The sequence below is a fragment of the Camelus dromedarius genome, chromosome 14 (assembly GCF_036321535.1).
Source record: "Camelus dromedarius isolate mCamDro1 chromosome 14, mCamDro1.pat, whole genome shotgun sequence".
NCBI classification, from domain to species: Eukaryota; Metazoa; Chordata; class Mammalia; order Artiodactyla; family Camelidae; genus Camelus; species Camelus dromedarius.
In genome coordinates this window covers 45,023,453-45,036,433 of record NC_087449.1, presented here as the reverse complement: position 1 = coordinate 45,036,433, position 12,981 = coordinate 45,023,453, and the positions used below count along the sequence as shown (strand labels likewise).

At 54.0% G+C, this 12,981-nt stretch overlaps 1 protein-coding gene across 2 annotated transcripts in view; it reads right to left on the bottom strand.

Annotated features, from left to right (window-relative positions):
* The window catches only part of GRIK3 (glutamate ionotropic receptor kainate type subunit 3), a 225,299-nt gene that overhangs the window by 49,060 nt on the left and 163,258 nt on the right, over nucleotides 1-12,981 (bottom strand). For both annotated transcript variants that reach the window (XM_064493745.1, XM_010977514.3), the window contains exons 6-9: nucleotides 12,374-12,547; nucleotides 11,498-11,641; nucleotides 5,750-5,857; nucleotides 2,345-2,458 (exon numbers count right to left, since the gene is read on the bottom strand). In XM_064493745.1, the coding sequence (XP_064349815.1) occupies nucleotides 2,345-2,458; nucleotides 5,750-5,857; nucleotides 11,498-11,641; nucleotides 12,374-12,547 (540 nt within the window). The remainder of the gene's footprint in view (nucleotides 1-2,344; nucleotides 2,459-5,749; nucleotides 5,858-11,497; nucleotides 11,642-12,373; nucleotides 12,548-12,981) is intronic.

The window sequence follows — 12,981 nt, the reverse complement described above, 5'->3', positions numbered from 1 at the left end:
GTTTGCCTGGATGGCGAGTGGTGGAACAGATGGAGCTGTGCCCAGGCTGCGGGCCAAGAGGGACTTCTTTCCTTCCCTCTCCCCTGGGATGCTGAGAGCCAGCGGGATGTTGCAGTGCAGGGAGGACCCCCAGTGAGCAACTGAGTGCAGCAGGTTGAGGCCTTTGCAAGAAGTTTCCAGAATTGACCAAGAAGCTATGAGAATAGCACAGGATGTCTGCGCAGTTCTGCCTCTGCTGATGTAGAAAAATCCCTTGCGGGTTTACAGAAGGGATTTGAAATCAGGCTGCTGCCATTTTAATAAAAATTTAACCCTGTCGTCTTTGAAGGTGTGTATTTTGCATTCTTTTGGTAGATTATCTTTAGCTCCCCTCTTACCCTTGGAGTATTGTTCTGTGGCTGAATCATCCCAGCCCATTTAATCATCTCCCCTAATCTCTCCGAGCATACTAGTTTCACCTTTTTTTAATCTTGGCTTCTGCAAAGTGTTTTATTTATATCTCACATTTTATGCAGCTCTGCTTTTAATCTTTTACCACCTTTTTATTATTTTATTTTTACCCTTTTATATTTTAGCTTTGTCACACTTTTATCCTTTTGCTTTCTGACATTTTGGTTTTACATTTTTCACCTTCTCTAGCCAGGGCTGTTAATTATTTATTTTAATTTTTCGTCTCTCATGATAGCTTTCCTTTTTATCTCATTCCTTATTTTCACTTTTCTCTTTCTTATTTTCCTTTTAACCTTTCTGTTTTGCCCTCTCTCAACTCTCCTTTTATCTTTTCTCTTTTTATCAACATCAATATTCCTTTAATTGCTCATCACTCTTCATTCTCATCCCTTTGCTCTTTTTATTTATGTCTTTTTATTCTCAATCTTTAAATTTTTCAAATATTTCTTTTCCACTTCTGATGAGATCTTCTGACTTACTGGTTTTTAGTCTGATATATATATTTTTTTTTTAGTTAACAAAAGGTCAATCAATGAAGGCAGGCAGGACATATGGTTTCAGAGAAGATGCCGGTGGGGCAGTCTCACTCCCAAAAGGTGGGGATGCAGCTCTATATCTCCCCCCAAGCTTCTCATCCTGGCTCCATCAGCAGCATGTCCAGAACTGTTAGGTCTCCATCACCTTTAACATGGATTTACATAGTCGTGAGACTAGGGATGAGACCACAGGCTACAACTGCTCCTCACGAGCTGATCGTGACCTGGATTCCGAGGATGACGGATTCTAACTAGTACATCCCTTCCTCCCCCAGGGTGCCCGCCACCCGGCCACTGAGCATATACCCGGTGAGTCACACTAGCCCTGCTCCCAGGGCCCATCCTGTGGCAGCCTTACTTTATCCGAGTAACACAAACTGGCTTGAACTACCCTCCCCCCCCCCCTTTTTTTTTGTAGAGAATGACCGCAGTACATTGTCCTTACAAACATTTGCTTTATTATAAGGAGAAGCTGTCCAGGGCCAGAATTATCCTCCAAGGGTCTTTGGTCAGAATCCCCGGGGCTGTGACTGGGCTGCCTTCCCCCCACAGGACTCAGCTTGGGCCCAAGAGCAGTGCTGAGTCTCTGAGAGGGTGAGCCTGGAGCCTCTGGACACCCTGGAGCTCTTCCAGGAGGGGCTGATGCACATGGAGTGGGCACAGCACTGGCCAAAGGAGCCCAGCAGCCTGTGTGTCCTGCTGGCCCCAAGGTCCAAGATGCACAGAGCCTGGGAGACCCCAAAATCTGTTCCTTGGGTTGAAATGGTCAGAAGGAAGCACTATTCAGTCCTGGGCAGTCGTGGGTAGGGTGGCGGGGAGAGCGCTTAGGATGGGACACTGGATGATGGCATGTGCATGGGCTCCCAGCACCCGCTGGGCTCTCTGGGTGTGGCCACAGCACCCGCCACGGCTTGGGGGGACCACTGCTTCCCTGCAGTGGAAGGGGTGGACCTCGAGTCCTGGTGTGGAGGGCAGGTTAACCCTCCTTACTTCCCCTATCACGGTTCCTACTCAGGCATCAGGGGCTCAGTGAGGGTGAGATGTAAACACACAGGCCTCCGCAGAGGAGCTGGCCAAGCAGGTCCCAGGCCGGCCCACTCTGACTTTAAGAGGCTGCTCACAGTCACCTTCTGGGGTCTCTCGCCTGTGGCTGTGAGCAGTGTTGCTGTGTTCCGACTGCTCTCTGGGGGCTTTCTGAGGGACCCTCACCGTTTCCACCTTCCTGCAGCCCCCCACCTCCTCCAGCCTCCCAGCAGCCTCCTAAGAGGTGCCTGGTCTACTCTGGGTCGGGTTGTAGGGGACCCCTGACGGCCCGCCTGCCCACAGCTCCAGCCCCTTCACAGGGCTGCAGCTCTTACCAGCACGGTGGTGACGATGAGGGACCTGTTTGTCAGAGAGTCAGTGACGTTGGGACCTCGGCCTTTGGCGACCTCTGTGATGTTGAGCCCCTCGGCAGGACTCCACACCCCGACCTGGATGGACAGACAGACGGAGAACAGGGGCTGAGTCCACAGTCTCCCATCCTTTCTCCACCCCAATGAGCTGCTGGTCGTCTCGCTCCCATTCTTCATGAGTATCGTCATCACCGATGTCTTTTGAGCCAACCTTTCTGGCAACCCCGCTGCCTCCCTCCTTCCCAGAGGAAGCCTCCAAGGTGTTGAGTCTCCTGAATCCTGCTGCCTCCCCATTTGCTGGGAAACCCGTCACAGCTGGAAGGGAAAATGTAAAACATAAAGACAGCCTGGGACCACAGTGGAAACCAGCCTAGGGTAGAGCAGATGCCAGGAGAAAGTCAGGGTCAGAACCAGGTCCTGCCCTGGGACAGAGTCATTCCGAGCCTGGGGCAGCATCCCGCTTCCTGGGGCAGACGTGGGCACCCAGCTGCTCACTCACGGGGTCTCAGCCCCAGTGCCAGCTCTGGGGCCAGATGCCTCCCAAAGCCCAGGACAGGGCCTGGAGCAAAGGGAGACGTTCACTAGGCAACTGTGGAAGGAGAACAGGGACAACGAGATGTGTCATGCGCAGGAAGGCGGGCTGCGCAGGAGGCTGGTCTGGGTAGCTATTCTGGGGATGGTAGAACAGAGCGGGGCAACCCTCACTGGGGGCGTTGGATGCCACTGGGTTTGAAGGCAGTTTGCTCTGTGGTTTTACTTCTAAAGTTGGCAGATCCCCTGGCCGAAGTGGCATAATCTCTGTCCCACAGTGTCCTTGTGGATATCAGGCCTGAGGCTGGAGGGAGGCAAGGGAAGATCAAGTTTACAAATCGTTCTAAAGCCCTGGACCTCCTGAAGCTCCTCTGAGACCCAACTCTGCCCAGCTCTTCACCCATCCCAGCTCCTCTCTCTCCAGGAAGGTTTTGGCCTGCCCATTCTGTCCTTGGCCCATTTGTGGGGGTACTCAGGAAACTTAATCAATTAAAGAGAGGCCGAATGCAAACATCCCATTAAGAGAGCTGTGCAAAGCAGATAGCAGAGAGACATGTAATTATGCTTGGGTAATTCTGCCTTAATCCTCCCAAAGCCACCGGCTGGAGCTGGCTGGATCAGCTATGACCCGGCTTAGCAAACAGAAGCGATGAGAGGCAGAACGGCTGTGTTTGGGGGCTCAGCACCCTCTCCGGGCAGCATCTCTGTCTATGCAGACCCCCCCCAGAGCCATGAGGAGGGGAGACAAGCTGACAGCATCAAAGAGGCTCTTCTCTCAAGGGGGCGGAGCTCAGAGCTGCGTCCAGCACGAGGGACCCTAGTGACACGCCTGGGCGCAGGAGGCGCTCAACAAGCAGCCGGCCGGTGGCCAAATGGACAGCAGGGACCCTCGCCCCAGCAGGCATCTGCTGAGCTCCAACAGCAGGACCTGCTAGACACCAGGTGCCATGGATCTGCGAGAACACTTAGACTGAGGAGGACCCAGCCTTCAGGGGCTCTCTGTCCACAATCTGGTTGGCTGTGACCAGGAGCCTCTGGTGGGGCCTCAGCGGGTCAACCTGTGTCTGGGTAGAGCAGAGAGGTTTGCTCGAGTATCAGCTGTGGTCGATTTGTACCTGCTGCCGGAGGGCTGGTGGGAAATGTGGGTAGGCTCAGATGGCAAGAGTGCTCTGATGGGCAATTACTGATGCCTGCCATGGGCACGGGATGGGGAGGTGGTGGTAAACGTGTTGTCTAATTGCCATCCTTAGAATTTAGGCTATCCCCAGAGATGGAGAGCTGAGAGCAAAAATGAGACAGCTACCTGAGTGACAACTATTGAGGAGTCCTGCCAGAGGGGGAAGGGGGTCCCCAGCACTGTGGGACTTTAAAGAGGTGCTGGCAGAGTGCTTGATAGGATAAAGTTTGAATAGGGTTGGACCAACTGGCCTGGATGATCTTGGGAGCAGAGGGCACAGCGCCTGTTCTTAAAGGACTGATGCTACATGTGCCTGAAAGACTTGCCGAGGAATGGGGAGCTTGCCCCGGCCACCCCTCCCCAGCACAGTGGCCCCATGAGTCTGTGGGACACTCAGGAGTGAACGAAATCACTTTGGCCACAGAGTGCAACCCAAGCCGAGCCTGTGGGAATGAACCAAGGAAACAGAGGCCACTTCTGCAACCGGGGTGATCACGTGGGCACAGGCTCAGAGGTGCAAGAGGGAAGGGGTATGACTGGGTCATGAGGAATGTTTGAGGGATCAGTGGAGACTAGGCCTGGAGCGGTAAGGCATTTCTTGGAGAGCCTTAAAGGCCGGGGTGAGGGGCTAATGCCAAACACTTCAGCACTGGGGAGCCACGTGCAGTTCCAGGGTGGGGTGGAGCTGTGCTTTGGGTAGCTTCATTGGTGTGTACACTCGAGATGGGTGGAGGGCTCAGGAGTGGAGGTGGGAAGCCAGGTGGGGGTGTTAAAATGATCCAAGGAAGGGGCCTGGGCCAGGGAGGGCAGGGGAGGAGAGCAGAGAAATGCAGGGCTTCTGAAGGATCACGGGCACCAGAGCTGGCCCCTCCACTTCCGGCCTCTGCTCCTTGCATTGTATATCCCCGCCTCTCCCAGGGACCACCCTACTGTGGGAGAGGGTGTGGCTGAGCTCTTGGCCGCAAGGTCCCAGGGGATGCTGGGAATCGGGGGCTAAGGCTAAACCCCGTCTCAGCCCAGCAGCCTGGCTCTGTCAGACTAGGCTGAAGGCTCCCAGGGAAGAGAACTGGCCCCTTTTCTATGGTAGCCAGATGGGAGGCCCAGCTCTGGGGGCCTGCTTTCTTTGTTGAAATTCCCTGGAATCACAGAGGCCTTGGAAGCCTAGGGTGGGGAGTTCAGAATCCATGCACTTCAACCTCTCTCCAAGGGTAAGAATCACCTCCACTCTCCCAGACAAGCAATCACTTTGTTCAGTATTTGCTTAAATGCTTCCAGTGACAGTGAGCTCACTACTCCCCAGGTAGGCACCCCATGGTCATTAGAGAGTTTCTCTTACCCAAGGACACGTCTGTCCCTGTGCCCCATGATGGCCCTGCAGGGACTTAGAGACAGTCTGTCTGCCCCCTGACAGATTAAACATCCCTGATGGCTCCTGTCCAGATGGTCTGGGTATCAGCCGTGGCCAGGCCACTGGGTTCTCCAGCCCTCCAGTATGACAAGGCCTCGTGTTCTCTGATGGACCAAGGCCCTGGCCACACTGGGTCAGGCTGAGCCCTGGACCAGATCTTGCCCCCTTGCTCTGGGTCTCTGATAGGTTTGTCATGGGGGATTTAAGGAGTCCCAGCTCCTTGGGCTGCCCTCCCGCCCCTGAGCTCACGCACCTTCTCCAGACCATCTTCCTTCAGGCTGATGATGTCCAGATCAAAATCCGTCCGTAAGCCACTGGTTTTGTTGAAAACAATCCGTCCAGTTAATCCTTCCCATTGAGCCTGCCGGAAGGGAGAGGGCAGAGCGGCAATTCCTCGGGCTCATAAATCATCATTCGGTACAACTGTACAATGCTTCATTTTAATTACTCCTTGCACTGATACTGTTCCCCCAAGACCATGATTAATTAATAATCACCTCCATCATTGCTAGGGCTGTGGTGCGAGCCAGCGATTTCCATAAATTCTATTATGCTCCTCAGCCCGCTTTACATTTGCACCTTCCCGTGTACAACATTGATCTCGGATGCACTCAAATGAGCCCCCGCCCCGAAGCCAGGAGGAGGGGGAGCCAGAGTCGGGTTCCCAGAGAGGGGCAAGGAGGCAGGTGGGCAGCCTGGGGCAGGTGAGACCTGCTGAGAGGTAGGAAGCCAAGGGGCCAAGCCAAGGGGCTCTGGCTATAGGACCAGACACCTGGAGCAGCCCTCAGAGAGCCGAGGGCGACAGAGGTCCCCCACCCTGGCTCCAGCTCCACCTGTATCACAGTTAAGAATGGGGGTCAGTGAGTCGTTTCTGTATTTGAAATAAGTTCATTTGTTTTGTAAAGAAATAAATCATTTCTTCAGACTTCACCTATAAGTGATATCATATGATATTTGTCTTTCTTGGCACAAACTACTATATATCAAATAGATAAACAACAAGGTCCCTCCTGCTGTCTAGCACAGGGAAATATATTCAATAGCTTGTAATAATCTATAATGAAAAAGAAAATACCCACGTAGGTATAACTGAATCACTATGCTGTACACCAGAAACTGACACAACATTGTAATCAAATATACTTGAATTGAAAAAAAAAAACGAGGGATAAAAGGAAAAAAAAAAGAGAACCGAGGTCAGAAAGCCAGGTCCAACCACAGTTAGCTGTGTGACCTGGGGATTTCATTTCATCTCTCTGCCTCAGTGCCTCAGTTTCCTCTTCTGTAAAATGGAACTAATAATGGTACCCATCTTACCAAATTGCTCCGAGGGTGAAGTGAGGCAAGTTCCGCCCAAAACTGGTAACAGTGCCTGGAACAACCTGAGCCTTGAAAAATGGTAGCTTTTGCTGCTTTTTCTTGTTGTTAGCATCACGAACACAGAAAGGCAGGCAGAGGCTCAGAGATGGCACAGGACCCAAACTGAGAAGGGCTCTGTCGCCTAAAGCAGGGGTTGGCAAACCACGGCTGGCGGCCCACATGGGCCCCTTGCCTGTTTTTGTAAACAGTTTATGAGATCCTAGTCACGTCCAGGCGTCTACCTGTTGTTTGTGGCTGCTTTTGTGCCACAACCTCAGAGCTGGGTAGTTGCAATAGAGATTATCTGGTGTGCAAAGCCCAAAATATTTACTGTCTGGCCCTTTTCACAGGAGAAGTCGGCTGACTCCTGCTCCAGATAATACCTTTCCTGGGGACCGAGAGCATTCGTGCTGCCAGGTGCTTCACGCTGCTCGCCTCATGCAAACTTCACAGCAGCTCTGGGAGGTGGGCTCCTCATCCCCACTGGGGTCATGACCCCTGCAGATTCTGAAGAAGGTTCCAGAGCCACTCTGTGCCTGAAGGTTCCCCAACACCCAGGCTTACACTCACAATATGACACACAAGTGCCTGGGTTCACAGATCCCTAGAGGCCTATCTGCAGACCCCAACTGAAACCCAGGGGACTCTCCGAGCACCAGGGCAGCCGTGCAGCACTGCCAAGTCCTGCGGACAGGTGCGCAGACAGGTGCGTGGTGTACCAGCTCAGGCAGAGGGGCGTGCCTTCATGGGCTCCCAGAGGCTGGGAATCAAAAGTGGATGGAATGGGGGCTTTGCAACCTCTCTGAGCTTCCAGAGGGGGAAAATGACCTATTTCCCAGGTGTTAACAAAGGTGTATGAAGTGCTTAGCGCAGTGTCTGGCATACACAATCCCGACCAATATTTTTTTGCTTTGTCGCTTCCTTCTGTGGGGCTCCTTGGATGAGGGCCAGCCCTTGGCTGGGCAGTGGGGAGGGATGGTCACGTGGGCCACAGCCTGAGGCATCAGTGGAACCCCTCTCACGGGAGGCTAATCCATGATCAGCTCCCCTGCGTCAGCTCCTCCAGTTCTCATCACAGTCCTGCCAGGTGGGTGTTGTGATTGCCCCCATTTTACAGTCACAGCCACTGAGGCTCAAAGAGGGACTGAGCTCTGCAGATCTAGGTAATGATGGTGCCGGGCAGATCCCCTCTGTGCTGAGTGGAGCTGCAAAGCTGGGGTCATCCTGCCCATGTTGAATGGGGACATTTTTTGGAGCCCAGGGAGCTGGAGATGGGGGTTGGGAACACAGATTTAAAGATACATCAGACTCAGAGATAGAAAAGAGGGTGCTGGGTACCAGCCAGGAGAGGATTGGGGAAGGGAGGGTAAAGGGTAGAGGGGTCAGCTGTATGGTGATGGATGGTAACTAGACCTTGAGTGGTGATCACTTTGTAATGTATACAGATGTAGAATTACACTGTTGCCCACCTGTAAACTTAGATAATGTGATACACTGTTTTACCTCAATTAAAGAAATGCAGGGGGTGGGTATGGCTCAGTGCTAGAACACATGCTTAGCAAGCACGAGGTCCTGGTTCAATCTCAAGTATACCTCCATTAAAAAAAAAATTAAAACAAAATACATCAGAGAAGGTGATGGCTTCCCCGAGGCTGACTCTCCAGTCCCTTGCCTCCTCTCTCCTCTGCCTGGGGCTCCACCCCTTGGGCTTACTCCCAGCCCCCACGGAATATCACAGCAGGTGCCTTCAAACCTGCCCTCAGAGGGAAGGAGGGAAGCCTTCCTCCTCGTCAGCTCCAGAGGAATTAAATGCCAGCAGGTGCACAGCCTGTCTGTGGGCGGGCGGGCAGGGGCAGGGCCAGGGCAGGGAGCCGCTGGCAGCTCCTCCCCGGTGACATTTCCCAGCCCTCCCGCCCTTTCCAGCTGCCGCTCAGGACTCTCTAAATGAAAGATGCTTCACATGCTCTGAACTCCGGCCTGGTATTTTCCAGCTCCTCTCGGAAATGCCAAGTCTTTAAAATGATTTACTGTCACGCAGTCAGATGGGGAGACGGGCAAGTTGGAAATGGTCTGAAGGAAGATAGTGTGCTGGGCTCAGGCAGGGCACCTGGGTCCTGATCTGGGCCAGCCGTGGTACCCTGGGGGAGCCAGGAGCTGCTCTGGGCCTTGATCTCCACCTCCCTAAAATGGAGGTGAGATGAAGATGTGTCAGAAAGGACTCTGTAAAGGAGAGTGAGTGGGGAGGGCTGTTCATTGGGCTAGGGGCGGGGAAACAGGGAGACCAGGTACACCAGCGTGGGCGGTCAGCCCCCTGGTAGGAGAAGGGGGCTCCCCTATCTGTGGCAAAGGCAGTGACAAATATATTTCATGGGCTTCAGGATGGAGCCTCAAGCACTCCAAGGGGTGAGGGGTGAATGAGTGGGGGGTTCCCGAAGCTCTGTGGCCTGGAGACCCTCTTTAGCTGGAAAGCCCACCAGGGAGCAAGATGCCACAGGGATGACGGATGTGATGATAGAAATAATAATAACGGCAGCCAATCAGTTCAGCACCTGCTCTGTGCCGGGCATTGCTCTAAGTGCTTCACACTCCCTAACTCACTTAATCCTACAATCACCTCGGTTTTATCTCCATTGTACAGGAGGACCTGAGGCACAGAGAGGTTCAGTAACTTGTCCAAGGCCAAACAGCTGAAAAGTGGTTAAACTTCAAAGCCACTTTTGTCTGGCTCCTAAGGGTCCCAGGGTTGTGGCCTTGAACACTGAGAAACTTCCGCCAGCTCTGGCTACTGGGTTGGAGGCTTGCTGAAGAAGGAGGCTCGGGGGCTGGGAGTCAGGCCTCAGAGTTCCCAGAGAAAAGTCGATGATCACGCAGGCCAGCCAGACCTTGCTCAGGGCATTGGATAATCGGACTTCCTCTGCAGTTTTAAGGGGTTGAATGAGAAGGGACCCTCGTGGTCCACTTATCCCAAAACAGCTGATACTGGAGTCCCTTCTTGGGCAGAGGGAACTGCTGCTAAGGACTTAACTGCTCCCTCACAGTGACTACGAGATGCTGTTTGCCAAGTGAGGAAACTGACAAGCGGGACTGTCCAGGAATTTGTCTACAGCCACACAGCTGGGAAGAGGCAGAGACAAGCCCAAAGGCGTGTGCATCGAACTCTAAAGCCTATGTTTTATCCATATGCCTTTTAGTGTCATCCTAAGATACAGAGGCTGTCATTGGCCTCATCCCAAGCAGTAATGGTGAACTGGGGGCCTCTGGGGAAGCTGCCCTGTCTGCTGCATATAAGGTGATGGGTTTCTTTGTTATCTGTCCTCACTGTGCTGCCTTCCTCTGCATATGGGGTTACGTTCATTAATGGGATGACTTGATGGACGTCTTCCTAGGTAGTGAGCTCTGTGCATGCAGGGGCCCATTTGTTCCAGCCTCACTGGATCCCCAGGGATGGCTCAGTGCCTGGCCCTCAGCAGGCCTGCACAAATAGCTACTGAATAAATGAATGAAGTCCCAAGGGAGGCTGCTTCATTCCTGGTCCACTCTGTGATGGCTACAAAGGGATGGTCTACACGGAGCCTCCCTAGAGGGCTTCCCCTGGCTGCACTTGGTGTTGCCCTGGACAGGTCACCCTCTCTGAGCCAGGGCAACCCCGCCTAGATCTCGTCTCCCTGAGCCTTCCTCCCCTGCCATTACTGGGACTTGACTCTGTCCAGCCTTGGGCTACCTGCTTTGCACATAGTTTTTCAACATGGTCTTTTTAACGCTTTGAGGCAAGAACTCTTACTATACTCATTTTATGGTTGAGGAAACTGAAGATCAAAGAGTGAATCCTCTCACCCAAAGTCACACAGCTCGTTCTGATGGAGCCCGGGTACAAGCCCAGGCCTCAGCATCCCCATCTGTAAAATGGGAACAGTATACTCTGCCATCCATGAGGACAAGAGTGATGGAGAGTCTGAAATTAAAACTTGGCACTGTGTGTTTCTGTGGTCATCCTCTTGGCAGCAGGACAGGTTCATCTCTCTGGTTGCTCTGAATCAGCTCCATGGATGGGACTTCTTCATGGCTGCCATGGTGCCTAAGAGTTGGGTCCCAGCGGGGACCCTGGCTGGGAAGTTGGCCGATGGGCCCACAACATGAAGAGGAGTTTGTGGGGCTGGTTATTATTTACTGAGCCCCCTCTGCATCACCCCACCCTTACACTAAGCACTGTCCACATGGTGTCACACGTCGCCTTCACAGCATCCCCATAAGGTGGGTGCACTTCGTACCCCATTTATAGATGAGGCAACCAAGGCTGAGCAAGGTTCTCTAGCTTGCCTGAGGTCACACAGCTGGAGGCCAAGACTTGCATCTGTTGTACCTTAAAGCCAGGGCTGCGTCCTGCTGACAATGCCGACCACCTGCTGAGATCCTACTAAGTGCCAAGGACTCAGCCTCTCAGTCACCCAGCAAGATTGGTCCTACTGAGCCCATTTTCACCGGAGGAAACAGGCTCAGAGATGTGAGGGAACAGGCCCAAGTTCACGTGGATTGGAAATCAACACTGTCTGACTCCCAAACTGGGCCCTTCACTGCCCTGTGGCTCTGTGGCATCCAAGGCCCCCAGGAGACGGCCCTGGTCGGGGATGCAGGGGGCACTCACCTCCTTGATGAAGTTCATGAAGCGGCCGCCAAAGCGCCAGGCCTTGTGCCGATGGCACTGCAGGGAGTTCACGGTCATCTGGGGGGCGCGCTGGTAGCACACAGACACGATGTGGACGGCGTCGTACAGCAAGGCCGCGTCAGTCTGGAGGGGGGCCCAGGGCTGCCTGAGAGCGGCTCAGACCCCAAGAGTTCGGCCCACCTGGCCCTGACCCCCTTCCCCTCCCGCCTCTGGAACAGGGGTGCTTGTAAGGAGAAGGCCCTGAGGCCCTGGAGGTGACCCTGTCCCTGCCCCTGTGAGGGGCTAGGCTTGGGCTGTCTCTGCAGCTCTGCAGACACCCGATTCCCACCCTCTGCAGCTCAGACCTTCTCCTGCCAGTCCCTCCACCCCACCCTGCTATCCCTGCTGCTGCCTGGCCCCGCCCACACCTTCTCCTTTCCAGCCTCCCCGGCCTCCCCGGCCTCCTGCGGCCACAGCTGGAAGTCATCCGTGCCCAGGGCCCACTGGTCCTGATCCCCGCTCTCCATCACCACCTGTTTATGTGCCTGTACTCCCACACTTGGGGAGGGGCTGTGTTGATTCCTTTGTGTCCCTGGTCCCTGGCCTAAGGTCTGGCAGACACATGGCAGGTCTTAGGAAGGGAAGTGGTGGGAGGGAAAAAAGAAATAGGGAGGAAGCAGAGAAGGAAGGAAGAGAGAAAGAAAGGAAAGAAGGAAGAAAAGAAAGAGAGAAGGAAAGAAGACAGGGAGGGAGGAAGAAAAGATGGGTAGGAGGATGGAAGGAAGGAAGAAGGCTGGAAGGCTACAAGGAAGAAAGGGAAGGAAGGAGGGGAGCTCCCAGGTCTGCCCCCACCCCCGGCCCTCCCCAGAGCGATACCATCATCACTCCATCCAGTAGGCCGGACTCTGCCCGGGGAGCCGCCTGCAGCCGCTCCATGGACCACTTCTCCACGATGGCCGAGACGTGGGGGTTGTCCACGTTGAGGATCCGGAACCCAGTCAGGTTCACCCCTGAGTAGCGGTAGGGCTCCAGGTCTAACGCATAAAGATCCTTGACAGAGAGAGCTTCAGTAAATAAAGGCATGGCCGGCTGTGAGCTCCAGCCCCACCTCCCGCCCTCCCTCCTGGGGGCCCCAGAGTAGCTGCTGCTCCCTGCAGAGCCCGGGGAGGTGAGGCTCAGCAGGCTGGAGCACCCCCGGGAGCGCTGCACTTGGAGTTGACCTGACCCTTCTGCCTGGTGGCTGACTCCACGTACTCACTGCCTGACCTCAGACAGGTTGTTCAGCCCGTTTCTTCATCTACAAAATGGGGATCGAACCTCTTTTGTAGGACCCAGTGAAGCAGTTCACATAAAATGCCCAGCCTGGAACATCAAAGGAGCTTGATGATGGTCATGACCTTCATTTCCTCTGATCGGGGAAGCCCACTTTGGGAAGACAAAGGGTGCCGGGTCTGGGCATCTCCAAGTTACCCAGAGGGAGGCTA